This window comes from Nothoprocta perdicaria, unplaced genomic scaffold (assembly GCF_003342845.1).
Source record: "Nothoprocta perdicaria isolate Ctin4 unplaced genomic scaffold, notPer1 scaffold_15, whole genome shotgun sequence".
Lineage (NCBI taxonomy): Eukaryota > Metazoa > Chordata > Aves > Tinamiformes > Tinamidae > Nothoprocta > Nothoprocta perdicaria.
In genome coordinates, this window is record NW_020454649.1 from 4,047,692 (window position 1) to 4,061,344 (window position 13,653).

Genomic DNA, 13,653 nt, shown 5'->3' on the forward strand with positions numbered 1-13,653 from the left:
GGCCGCGCCAGCGGCGCTGGGACGCGGCGCTCCTGGCGCGCTCCGTGGCGCGCCTGCCGGCCGAGCGCCGCGACGGCGACTACCTGCTGGGCATCAAGCGGCTGCGGCGCCTCTACTGCAACGTGGGCATCGGCTTCCACATCCAGGTGCTGCCCGGCGGCCGCATCGACGGCGTGCACAGCGAGAACCGATACAGTAAGCGCCGCCGCGGGGCCGGGGCGCGCCGCGCCCGGGGGCTCCACTCGCCCCTCGTTTTGGCCGGAGGGGGATGCGGGCAGCGGCTGCTCGGGCTGCAGGAGAGCGGCGGCGCCCGGGGCGCGGGGCGCGACGCGGTGGGGGCTGCGCGGGGGACCCCGCGGGGCCGGGACGCCCTGACTGCCGCCTCTGCTCCGCAGGTCTGCTGGAGATCTCCCCCGTGGAGAGGGGAGTGGTGAGCATATTCGGCGTGAAGAGCGGACTCTTCGTGGCCATGAACAGCAAAGGCAAACTCTACGGATCCGTAAGTAGCTGCCGGGCCGCGTGTGGGCAGGGGCCGCCAGCGGCTGGGGTGAGAGGCGTGCGCAGCGTGGAGCCCACATACCGCCCAGGGAGGCCAAGCTCACCGAGCCCCTCTTGCAAACCCCTCTCCCGGCATGCCTGGCGCTTCCTTGGCTACCACATAGAGAGTAGAGTCATTTGGCCGTGGCCCCTAGTCTGGCCTAGCGTGTTCCCCAGCAGAGCAAGTCCCCACGCCAGGCACAATCTTCCCTATGCTGAAGCATAAACAACTTGCAGCACTTACGGCACTCCCTTGCCTGTTTCTCAGAGGGCACTCAGACCTGTGATCAGCCAGGCCCCCTATATGATTCTTTATGATATGATAAATCGGTGCCTGCCACATACTTAGTGATCACTCCTTGTTCGTGCTCTGCTTGGAGAATCTGTTCTGATGAGGATTCCGCATCTTCAGGGGTCAGGCTTATACACATATATAAGATGGCAAGGCCTATTAGGGGACAATACAGCTCTTCTTTTTATATTGAATCTTGGGAACAAATAGTTAGAGACATCTTTTAAAACCCAGTTGGCTCCTACAATAACAGTGGAGGTCTTTGCCCATTTCCAGCTGTCTTTCTGCTCCTGAGCTCCCCTCCGTACAAGCTGTAGTCAGCATCATTTCATCTCCACTCTCCTGAATCTCCTTCCCCACCCAACGCTTTTCTATTTCTTAACTCTGGTTATGTTTGGAAGGAACTTGAGCTGAGGAAGGGCCCAGCTATATCAGAGCTAACTGGGGTCTTTTCTCCTCGCATGAAGTATCCAAAATGATGCTGTGGCAGCAATCCTGTCACAGAGCATTTTGGCTTTAATTCTGAGGTGGTCAGGATCAGCCATCAAAGTGCAACAGGTTCTTTGCATCATTTCTTCTCAAGGTGTTATGCTGGTCTGGTGTCCTGGAAAAAGCAATCCCCAGGCAGGCTGAGACTTCTCTTATAAACCCCTCAGCTTTTGCCCAGAGATTGCCCAGATCGGCTCTTCTGTTTCCCTGCAGCTCGCACACCTGTAGCACCCATCCCTCTGCGCTTGCCTAAGGACCCGCGTCAGTGGCAGCAAGGTGCCTCTCATGGATTTATCACTTATCGGGCAGCTACTGCTTTGGGAACAAGGCAGACTCATCCCGCAGGCTCCAGAGTATCAGCGGAGCTCTGCATTTTAACATGGGAACACGGGCACAGGCTGCCACTCATCACGCTCTGCCCCAGAATGTTGTGCCTCTTTTCTCACTAAGAGAGAAGGGGCATTGACCAAATGAGAGGAGCAGGAGAGCGGCCCAGAGCTCTGCCCTTGCCCCACTGCACTGTCCTCACTGTTAAAACATGAGTGCAGACTTTGCTACGGGGTGGGCTTCCCAGCCCAGTGCATGCCTGGCCTGGCCACGGGCCTGATCCTTTGAGCCCCCAATGTTGTTTGAAGCTTCGTTTGGTCGATCTCTCCAGGAGCTCTCGCTCCTGTGCGCACCTACCGCACCTGGCGGCGAGAAGATTTCCACACCTGGTGTTTAAAATTCCTTCTTGCTCATTCTCTCCTTTTCATTTCAGACCCACTTCAATGACGAGTGCAAATTCAAAGAGATCCTCCTGCCAAACAACTACAACGCTTATGAATCCAGGATTTATCCCGGGATGTACATAGCCCTGAGCAAAAACGGAAGAACAAAGAAAGGCAATAAAGTATCTCCCACAATGACAGTGACACATTTTCTTCCTAGAATTTGAGAAATCTCCCTTCAGATCTACCTCAGCACGGGGGAAGACAGAGAATGCATTTGGGGAAAGGAAACATGGTGCACTTTTACTGGAGAGTTTTATGCAAGAGTAGGTGTAAGATATTTAAATTAATTATTTAAATGTGTATATATTGCCACAAAAGTTATTTATAGTTCTGTTTTTTTTTTTTGTTTTTCTTTTTTTTTTTAATTTCTGAAAACAAAACAAACCTCCAACCCAAGGTATTTCATTTCATTGTGCAACAGTAGGAAACTTCTGCTTTGTGGTTTATTTAATTCATTTTTAAGTTATGACAGGTGTGCTGCTATTACATGTTCTAAATCAAGTGAAATTCAATTCCTATATTACAATGTTTTGCACTGTTTGTGTGTTGTACAGCGTCTATTGTTGTGCAAGTATTTGTTTGTTACTGTGGTTTTGCTCTTCTTTGTGTGTTTTGAAAACCCTCGTGATTCCCAAAGAAGGTCCTGGTCTTTGAAAGCGAGCTGTCTCAAGCTCCCCAGTCCTGATGCTAGCCCGTAGCCACACACAATGTCTGACCTCCTTTGTGCAGTGTTGCTATTTAATTGAACCAGGATCGGTTTACCTCTGGTACAGAAAGTGCAACGTTGAAGAGCTACCCCTCAAATCTGTTTTTAGATCTGCCAGTGCTGAACTCTGAACTTTCCTGCAGTCAGTCTTCCCAGAGCTACTAGGCAGCAGAGAGGCTTAAACAACTAGATAAACTCAGTGGCTTTTAAAAATTGCTGTTTAGATAAATAGGGACACACAAACTCTTGTGGCCCTTAACTGAAGAGTGTGTTTGATACAATTGGTTTGCATTAGGCTTATATAAAATGTGTCTGAGCCTCCCACCAACAAATTCACTGTGAAATATGCTACTATGAGCAAATTATATCTTATTCAAATCCAATTCCCCTTCAGAATTGGGGACTACATTTATTTTTCAAAGTCTGTGAAACACTATAGTACTCAAACTTTTGAAAGGCACAATCATTTGATTGTTCTTAAGAAACCAGTTCTGTAGATAGAATTTAGATTGATTTCAGGTAAATGAGGTTGTTCTGTATTATTTATTATTATTTCTGGTGCAGTATTTGGATGGAGAAATATGCTGCTTTTTTTCTATGTCTCATTCCCTGACAAAGTTGATTAATTTCTACCTCACTAATGCTTGAAGCCAGTCTCCTAACAAAATCTGCATGGAAGGTACATGCTTTCCTGCTTGGTTTTATAATTGTGGAGAGGGGCCAGGGGGAACAATCCTTGTAATCCCAAATCTTTTTTTTTTTTTTTTTTTTTTTTTCCATATGTAGCCAAAAGTATTCAAGATAGAGTTGGTTGCGTCCTATTTGAGCCTTGTCACGTTTGAGCTATCTTTACCCTCTGATTTACTTTTAGTAAGGATAATCATGGTGAAAATATTTGCAGACAGCTGTCACGCTGCAGTACTATATCGTCATCAAGTAACCCTATATTTTTTCTTTATATATTTTGCACGTGTAACTCATGTCTCTAAAGCAGTGAAGGGAAAGACAGGTTTGAATATGAGGGAATCACAAAAAGGACCCTTTACTTTTGCTTTCTTTCTTTCATTTGTTTAAATTACTTTATCTTCGTGACATCAATATTTCTAGTTTGTAACTGGGACTAACCACAAGGTTTAGCGAATTAGAAGATATGTACAGATCATCTTCCAATTTGAAATAATTAGTTTTAGCTACATGAAAATCTCAAGGCTGCAGGTAATTTGAGTTTGACTTTTTCTTTTTTTTCCTTTTTACATTCCTATATAAAAGTTTTTGTCCTTTGGAATCATATAGACTTGCCTACTTACAAATGACCTTGAAGACAAAATCTACTCGCCGAAGTTCAGTAAAATCAGAGCAGGACCAGACCTCAAATCAGCTTCTGTCAAAACAAAATTAACAATTAAAAAAAAATGAAGCCAAATCAAGAAAGCACCTAGGAAATGTCACACCTAAGGATTTGTTTTCCTGTAATTTGGGGGATTTCTGTACTTTCTGTGTTTCCTATATGTGAGTGATCATTGTGTAATTATCACCACTACCTCTGACAACTGATGATTTTGTTCCAAGTTTCAGATAGCAAAACCAGATCACAAAGAATTTGCCTGGAAATGGTTCTTTGTCACTTTTCACTCCATCGAAATCCACAACTGACAGCCTCACACAAGATACATTCAGAGGTAGTAGTTGTAACATTGAAAGATTGTGATAAAACCTTGATAACAATGTTACACAGTAGGAGCTTTCACCATTTACCAGAATTTGTCTGTAGTTTTATACAGGTGCTGTTCAAGACTGTGGTGTATGTGCTGTGCACATTTAAATGCATAATAAATGATAAACATTTACAACATATGGCACCCTCGTGTTGCTTTTGACTTTTTAGAGTGCAACTCGTCCTGCAGTTAAAGACAGAAATTGCTCTTTCATTTTCACTAAGGTAGGGTAATCTTTGCATCTCTGCCAGATCCTTTAGGAATGCCAATGTGGATTTCTTACTCAGCTAAAATTCACCCAGACAAAGTTGGATTTTTTCCAGGAAAGCCCAGATTCATGAACTTGATTATAAATCTGCAGACCTTCATGTGCCACAAATTAGCATTCTTGTTTGTATTAGCTGTGTGCTTATTAACAACAACAGCTTTTTATGCAGCATCTAAAATTAACGGCTAGAGACAAACCAGTCTGGGGGCTTGTGCTGCTGGGGTTGGTCATACAAATGAAACCAGACTGCCCTTCCCTTGGCTTTAAAGAGTGCTGCTCTCTCTCTCTGCCTTGCTTCAGTGAAATAACTTTACATTGATTTTAGGCATCAAATGCCTTTCACAAACACTGATTACATTCTTACAGGTGTATACAAAGATGAAGTGCTTTGCAGTATACTGGAAAGTAAGATCCACTTGCACAATTTTTATCTATAAATCCTCATGCATATGAGCCTGTGCACACTTGCCACGCACCCACCATGTCCGATCTCTATGCTTTCAGTTTTACTCACGGGTAAGCCCTTTCCTAGGATTAGGGAAGGATATGTAATGGCAATGACAATATTCAGGTTTCATCTTGCATTCCTTGATGGCAAGGCAGTTTGTTCAGCTAAGGGCTATGTGAAATAGAAAGCCAGATGCCAAGAAAGCCAGAGCCGACATCCAGACTTCATTTTCCACTGAATGATATTCCCTTCCCTGTTCCTAGAAAGGGGATGCCAATAAAAGAACTATGAATGGCCAGGATCCTCACTTTGAGCAAGAGCAGTTTCTCTGTAAAGCTATACGGCTCTATAAGACTGCACCATAGGGTTTTCTCTCTCTCTCTCTCTCTTATTATTATTTTTTTTTTTTTTTTTTACTGAACAAAACTAGATGCAGTGTGTTTAATGCTCTATGGATAGAATCAGAATGGCTAGGCAAGCAAACATAAAATAATTTTTCACCATTACCTTTTTGTTTGCATGTAAATGAGAAACAAGTGTAAATGTGGAGACTGCAGGGTCTTCCAAAACTATAGCCAAAAGTTACAACTGGAGAAAAGACTTTGAGCTTCTGTGAAGCCTTCCAGTAAAATGTTAAGATCAGAGGTAAATCCCAGGATGGGCTCCTAGGAAGGGGAGATTTCAGCGTAGTGGCTTTGTGGGTTCATAGCACCCAAAACAGTTGTACTGCATTCACAGTCTTACCCACGGGAGGATTTAAGAGCCTTTTGCCGCTGCGCGGAGAGTAGCTTGAGATATTACAGAGAACTTCTGAGAACTTTTCTTTCTTCTCTAACATCACATTACAGAGAACTTTCAAGAACTTTTCTTTCTTCTCTAGCATCACCTGTTTTTCCTTTATTGCTAATGCAACTTTCTTCCCATTGCCTTTGGAGGTAGTGAAAGCAGCGCACTGGAGGTGCGAGGGAATTTTAACACCAATAAAGTGCCACGGTATACAATGCTGCGCTGCATTTCTGAAATCACGGGGAGCATTGCTAGGCTCCAGGCATGCCCAGTGCTTCTGGCATCCTCTGCCAAGCATTTCTCTGCACTGAACAGCTATTGAAACCTTTCCTGAAAGTGGATTAACCCCTTCTGTAAGGCAGGCACATTTCACCCCCATCAGCCTGCGGGTCCAGCCTGTCATGTAAGCCAAGGCCCGGCACGGAGCGCCAGAGCAGCCGCGGCCCCACGCGCCACTGCCTGCCTTCAGACTCGCCCACTTTCAACAGGCTCAGCTTAACATTTTCTGACTGCCCTGCGACATCTACCACGTTGTCTGTATCTAATCTGTGCTAATAAAAATCAGCATGACAAAACACGCGTTTGTATATAAATAGCCACAGGTTTCAGAGCGGCCACTGAGTTTGTAGGAGGGATTCAGTTGTTCACACTTTACCACTTGGTTTCCACTGCAGTACATTAACTGAGCACGCAAGTGGCCGATTAAAGAGAGTCTGTGAAGAGGTCGAGGAGTCTTTTGATAAAGGCTACCAGGCGCTTGAGTTAGAAAGTTAAAAGGAATTCCCTAAATTACTGCATCTCCTTTATATGACACAAATTATTGTTGCTTATAATGCACAGATAAGAAAAAAAATAGTTTTTTTAATGTAGAAAACTCTGACTAGCTAAAAGAATAGTTTTGTTTTGGTTTGTTGTTTTTCTTTTTTACCAGGTAATTGAAGCATGGATTCTGCTGGCTGCTCTCAGGCAAAACAACAAGAAAAAGGAAGGCACAGCACAGTTTCAGTGTCCTGTGTATCTACTCTGATTTATGGCCTTCAAATGAGAAATACTGCCCTGTCTGCTTTTTTAAAATTGATTTATACTGTGTCAAGAAATGCCTGCAGTCAATCACTTCAGTAGGAAAATACTTATTAAAAAGAAGACATTTTGCGGTATCATGCCTCAATTTATATTAAAAGAAAACTAGTTAACGCTATCTGTAGAAAAGTTTCATTAATCCTTCTCTTTTAAGACATTTATAGATACTTAGAGATTTATCAGACTTGGACAAAGTTTTCTGATTTTCTGAGGATTTAGCATTTGTTTTTTGTTTCTTCTTGCTTTTTTATTATTTATTTATTTTTCATTTCTGAAAGCTTCTGCCGCTCCACTGGAGAACGAGATTGGCAGAAGACACATTTGTCCATGTTAAAACCAGCTGAATTCTAAGAAGTATTGCTTGTAAAGGCCTCGTGCAGACTGTGAGCCTGCAACCTGAACTAGTGTGGATGGCCAGGCTGGGGTCAGGAAAATGTTTCTTTTTCATATACAAGACATATGTGTACACTTGACCAAGTACTGAGCTTTCAAGAAGATGATCCTGTAAGCAGAAAAGCATCTTAGAATTGAAGATGATTGCCATTAACATTCAATAGAGGAGGCACCTGTGCGCAAGATCCCTACTTGCTTTGTTATAGCAGCAGAAAATATAAAAGGAGTAATTATCTCCCTTTAATTCCTTTAATTTAAGGCAGAATTAATTCAGTGGAGAGAACCCTGGAGAATCAGACGGTGGAGGTGCCTCTCAGGTTCGTGCACGATGCCACTAACACGCTGCAGCAAACAGGCTGGCTTGGTTTTCTAGATGCCTGAAGTGCAGCGAGCGCCTGAAATCAGTTGTGCTCTGGGCAGAACATAAACGATGGCAATGACAAACCCTAGGAAAAAACATGTTGGGAAGGTTTCTGATGAAGCATTTTACACGACTGCACCTTTTCAACACTGACATCTCAGTGCTTCAGCTACCCATTTCCAAGCTGTCACTAAAGAGTTCCAAAAATATCCAGTATTATGCTAAAACCTAATAATATTTGTGAGGCACACAAATACTGAAATTATGAAAGCTATAAAACAAACACTTCTGTGTTGAATAAGCAATAAGTCTTTCTTTGAATGAAATAAAACAGGGAATGGGTCTTCATTTACTGATGACTGTCTCTACTGGATACTGAACAAGACAGGAATCCTGAAAATATGCATGATGTTTTACTATATTTTCCTTGCATGGGCAGATTTAATTTGTTTTTTCTTTTTTTTTTTCCCTTAAATTTGAAACGCTTGATTGACCTTGAATACCTTCTAGTATAATTTTTGTGTGTGTACATACAATTACATTTTATTACTAATCCTTCTATTTTACTATGGGTAGATACACAAGTAATCATTTTCTATGACTCCCCAGGCTGCGCTGACCTTCACTATTGCTCATTCGCACTCCTCCGTATAGGTTAAAGAAAGTGATTTATCCATGTTTGTACCAATTAACATATTCCAGATTCAACCTGGCTGCTAATCGAGCTACCTCTGAAGTACAAATGGGATCTTTATCAGCTTAAAGGCATTTGGCAAGTGTCAAGGCCACTTGGTAAAGCCCTGTGGTTCCTGGTGAGCTGCTGTTTACATCCTTCCCCGTCACCTCGGCAGCTTTTTGCTGCTGGTGCCGCAAGGAGGGTGTTTGCAATGTCAGCAAGGCCTATCCGGCTGCTCAATGCTGGTGAAGAGATGCCTGCAAAGGAAGAGCCACCACCACGGGAGCAGCAGGCAGGGCTGGGCATGGGGAGCAGGGGTCCCCAGGACCCTGGCTCAGGGAGGCCTTGGGGGGCAGGTTAGAGGAAAGAAATGCAGCGGAAAGAAGGAGTCGCTGCACTGCTCGGCCTGGGTGAGCGCTCGAGGCTGCCAGCGGCACACACCTGCGCGGTGCGGCGCGTGGCCTCCCTCCGCAGGGCACGGCGGCGCTGGAGGCCCAGCCTCGACGCGGGCTGGCGGGAGCAGCTGCACACCGGGCCCACTTCCAGCTCAGGCCGTGGAGCGGAGCAGGCAAGCGGCAGCGCGGGGAGCCCAGCAGCGGCCTCACTGCCTCTGTCGCTTCCTTGGGAGCGCAGGAAGGCCGCGTGTGCCTCACTTCCCTGCTCTTCCTGGCTTCTTTCCTCCTTCCTTCCTCTTGCTTCCTTCCTCCTTACTTCCTTCATGAGCAGCTTCCTTCTGCTTATGCCCAGAAAAAAAAAAAAAGATCCAAAATGATACCACTATTTTTTCTACATTTTCCATATATTTATGACACCTTTTCATTTTGTTGTTGTTCTTTTTGGCCTCATACTTGCTTCCAGTGTGTACTCGTCTCTTCTTATTTTTCTTAGTTGTGTTACCTCCACTTGCTCTCCCTTCCTCTGCCTTTTTCTTCTCTACTGAGATTTGTTCAGATTTTATTCTTGAGGCTTTATTTATCTGACGGAGGCCAAAGCCAGTCAAAGACTCCAGCAACTGCCTAGGCATGTACGTGCATCTTGCAGCTGTAATGGATCAAAGCAAGGTGCATGCAAACCCTATGAACATTGGAGCAATTTGGGTTTATATCTGACGCTGTGGCTTTTTAAATCTTTATTCTACTAATGCTAGAATTACCTCCAATGTAGTTACTTGTTTAAAATTCATAGATACTAATTATTCTGCACTTTATTATTCTTCCAATTACTATGCAAGCCCAAATTAGCACATATGCCAAATTGCTATGATTTATTTGGTCCCTTTATGAATTAGCAGACTATTCACAGACAACCAGCAAAAACAGAGAACATAAAAATGAGTTAGTTTAAATATTTTGTGAATAAAATCTGAAAATATCAACAAATACCTCCTTTGCTAAGCTTTAGCTAGTTGGACAAAACCGATGGAAAAAAAAGGATCTCCTAATATTTTACTAGTTAACAGGACACTTGGATTAGTAACCCATAATAAGCAAAGTATTTTGCTTCCTTTTCTGTTGCATGTGTCAGTTGCTCATAAAGGTTTTCCAGCCAGTTCTTGGCTCACAGTTCACATGAGAAGTGATCACTGAGACTCAGATGTTTCAAAATTTGCAATACATGGTGCTTTACTTGGTTGTGGAAGCCTGCTGGTGAATTGGTGCTCACAGGTAGAGTGAGTGTCAATTAGTGACCCTAATTAGTGCAGAACGAGGGCATTCACCTAGCTGGGTTCATATTCTAAATTATTAGTTTAAAGCTCGCTGAGTTCTTGCTCTTCGACAGAACAACCACAGAAAAGAAATAAGGCTGTTAGAGCAGTTACCAAATGAACCACAGTTAATTTTAGATAAATAGTCACAAACATATTCTGTTCTAATCACCTAGTGGCTCTGAAAGCAAAGTGAACATATGCAAAACCAAGGAATAGATGCATTTAATAGAAATCTCTATGTGTCCCCGCAGGTTGATCCAGCTCCCAGCTCCAGCCACCACAGTGTCATTGTGGCAGGTCAAAATATTCACGTTCGCTCCTCTTGGCCGTGTAAGTCCTAGTCTTTTTTTTTTTCTATCATAGTTTTGGAAGATTGTGCAGGACAAATTTGCATTTATTCATTGTTTACACTCTCCACAAGTTAATTAAGAAAAACAGGGATGCAAATATGCATCTGCTTGCCTATTTACTCTGCTTCTATTCATAGGAGCATCAAACAATCTCAGTGTGATTCTGCAGAAAGTCTCGTTTGGTTTACAGATGTCTACCAATTTCCTGGGACACAGTCAAGCATATACCTGTCCAAATTGCTGCCTTAATAGAATTGCCTTTATATGTACCATCAATTAAAAAGAACTCTTTTGTGCTGCTAGCGGGAATACACTATGGGAGATATGCCTGGCAAAAGAGAGCAGTGCAGGAACTGAAGATCACAGATACATACTTAAGGCATAACTGGCAAAGAGTCTTTATACAGTGGACTGAAGGCTCTCAGGAAAATGCAGCATTCACAGCTCTACAGCAACCTGTAATTTTGTGTATATACATACACATATACAAATATATACATACAATAATTAGAAATTCTTACTTAGAACACTTCTGCTCTCTACTCATGTTTTACCTTTAATAGGGATTTTAATAGGGATTTTAATAGGGATCCTTTAATAGGGATTTTAAATTTCACTGAAACAACCTAGTTCCAACCACTGATGCTAGGGGAGAAGCCACTCAATCATGCCATTAAAGAAAATGTTAAAACAAATCAAAATGATTAGTTCTAAAATTAGCTGATACAAGCACTCAAAAATTTTGGCTTCTACAGAAGGTCGTTTAATGACCCAGAGCTTCCTGGATATTTCTGAGGCTTTCCCATCTGTTTTCTGAAAACAAAATCTACTTTTAAAATAACGAAAATAATTAGAAAATCTAATCTAGATTTTTAATGAATGGAGGGCCCCGATAATGTTGGTAAACGGATGATATGCAACAAAGGATAGCTTGTGGTAGAAGTTTTTCCTTTTTTCCTGCTAAGGAGATTACAAGGTTATCATTTGTAAAATAAGCATATTCCTGATAATTAAATTAAGAACATCATTTGCATAAGCTAATACCAATCACAAGAGAGAGAAAGAGAGTGAGAGAGAGAGAGGGATGCTGAGTTTCACACATAATTTGTCTCTGGCTACTTAGCAGGGTCATGACAGACATTTGCTAAGTAGAGAGCAAACATTTACTATTCAGTTCACCTATCTAGCTAACACCTACAAGCCTCTATTAGCAAAAGCTGCCTGCTATTGAACTGCTTGTTGTGAAAAACTTTTATTGAGATAGCTTAAAAGGAGCTTTTGTTGGCAATCTGAAGATATAGCAGCATTGATTAAGTAACAAAAGTACTCTTACTTTTTTTTTTTATATTAGTATACTTCATCCTGCAAGGCTGATTCTGGTCTACTGAAGTGAGGAGGGAGTTTTCCTTTGGCTTCAGCAGTTTGAAGCCAACCCCTACCTACATATTGGAAGAAAATATACCCACCATGCTCAGCCTAACGTGGGCCTACGATATGTCTGTGTGATAAAGCTTGGAAAATTTTCCCTCAAACGCCCAGACAAAGCGCAGCGGCTGTTTTCCCAGGAGCAACGACATCGCCAAGCAGCCGTCCCAGCTCTGTGATGGTGCCCGGGACAAAAGGAGCCACCCACCCGAGTGGAGCCAGGCAGCTCCTTGCTGCAGTTAGTGGCTCTGCACCCCGCGCCCGCCTGGGCCTGGAACAGGCCAGCTCAGCTGAGTTAGCTCAACAAGGAGTCTTGTATTAGGGCGACATTAATGCAGCTTTCCTAAATGTCAGCCCAAAAGAAAAGCAGCCTAAACAAAGTGGGCAGAATGCTGTGTCATGGCATGGGTTGCAAACTGACAAAGCATGCTGAAAACAGCAAAGCAATTGCACTAAAACTAGGCTGGAATGTGTTCCTGGGCAGGAGAAAGGCAGGGCAGACTGGCCGGTTTGGATGGGAAACGGCTGTATGTGAACTTAGCTTGTCTCAGGTAATGCACTTCCTTGCTGTGCATAGAAATACTTCTTGAAAATCAAGGAATAAAGTAGATGCTCTCATTTTTGTGCATGTGTCTGACCACTGTGTTTGCTTTCCATTCCATCCATTGCATTTTCTTTCCAGTTTTACCCTGGAGTAAAAGCTCCAAGGTAAGGAATCATGGGTTATTTACCTGTGATATTTACCTCAGGTTATCAGAGTTCCAATGAACTCTGAAATGAACTGACTGAACTTTAATTGGGATATTAATTGCCATGGTTCTGGGTGAGTAACTTGGATACCTCAGCATGACACCCAGTGGAGAGGAGGGAAATTATAAGTTTATTCAGGATAATTTATAAGTTAATTTAGCTATAAGTTAATTTAGGATAAGTTTATATCCTAAATTGTAAAACCTTATGTTTAACATAGCAATCTTAAAGCCTAAAATCTGTTAATCCATGAGGTAGAGAGCTGGCCCTAGGTAGTAGCCCTGACTGTTCCTAGGGCAATGCATTGAAGTCTGTGGTGATAGATTGCTTATTCTTTGAAGGTGAGTAAAAAGAAAATGAATAAAACAATCCCCAAAGCAAGTAACAAGCTAACAACATACAATTTCAAGCAAGTTTAAAGAACCGAGTGGCATTCGTAAGTGATGTGTGTCCTGCTGATCTTTTGTAAAGCCAGATGCGGAGCAGAGCTGCGATGTCTGTTTATAGCTCGGTGCACAGCCTTCCAGATGTGCAAGCGTCAAGCCCACAGACATCAAAAGGACCAACATTCACAACCATTACCTGAACACCACCTTTATGTATTTCAAAGAAAAATCAGCTGCACTGTCCCTGTAATCATTATCTCCCAACATGCCTTTAACAGCATGTGGGGAACGCAGCCAGGGCTGGATGGCCGTGTCAGCGACGCAGAGGAACGGCTGCTTTCTTTCCGCTCCTAGGAGTCACTCCTGTCTCTAAACCCCCTCGCAAGGTCTTTCCGCTTTGTCCGTAGGAGGAACTGAGTGGAATTATACAGCTGTATTCAGTGGGAAAGAGCAGATTCAGCCATGCCACCCCAGTGGTGCAGTGGGTAAAATCTGTGGCATACACTCAAA

At 43.1% G+C, this 13,653-nt stretch overlaps 1 protein-coding gene across 1 annotated transcript in view; it reads left to right on the plus strand.

The window, feature by feature from the left end:
• FGF4 (fibroblast growth factor 4) overlaps positions 1 to 2,255 on the plus strand; it is a 2,571-nt gene extending 316 nt beyond the window's left edge. The window contains exons 2-4 of the mRNA XM_026034776.1: positions 5 to 195; positions 396 to 499; positions 2,079 to 2,255. Coding sequence (XP_025890561.1) covers positions 5 to 195; positions 396 to 499; positions 2,079 to 2,255 — 472 coding nt within the window. The remainder of the gene's footprint in view (positions 1 to 4; positions 196 to 395; positions 500 to 2,078) is intronic.
• The last annotated feature ends 11,398 nt before the right edge of the window (positions 2,256 to 13,653 follow it).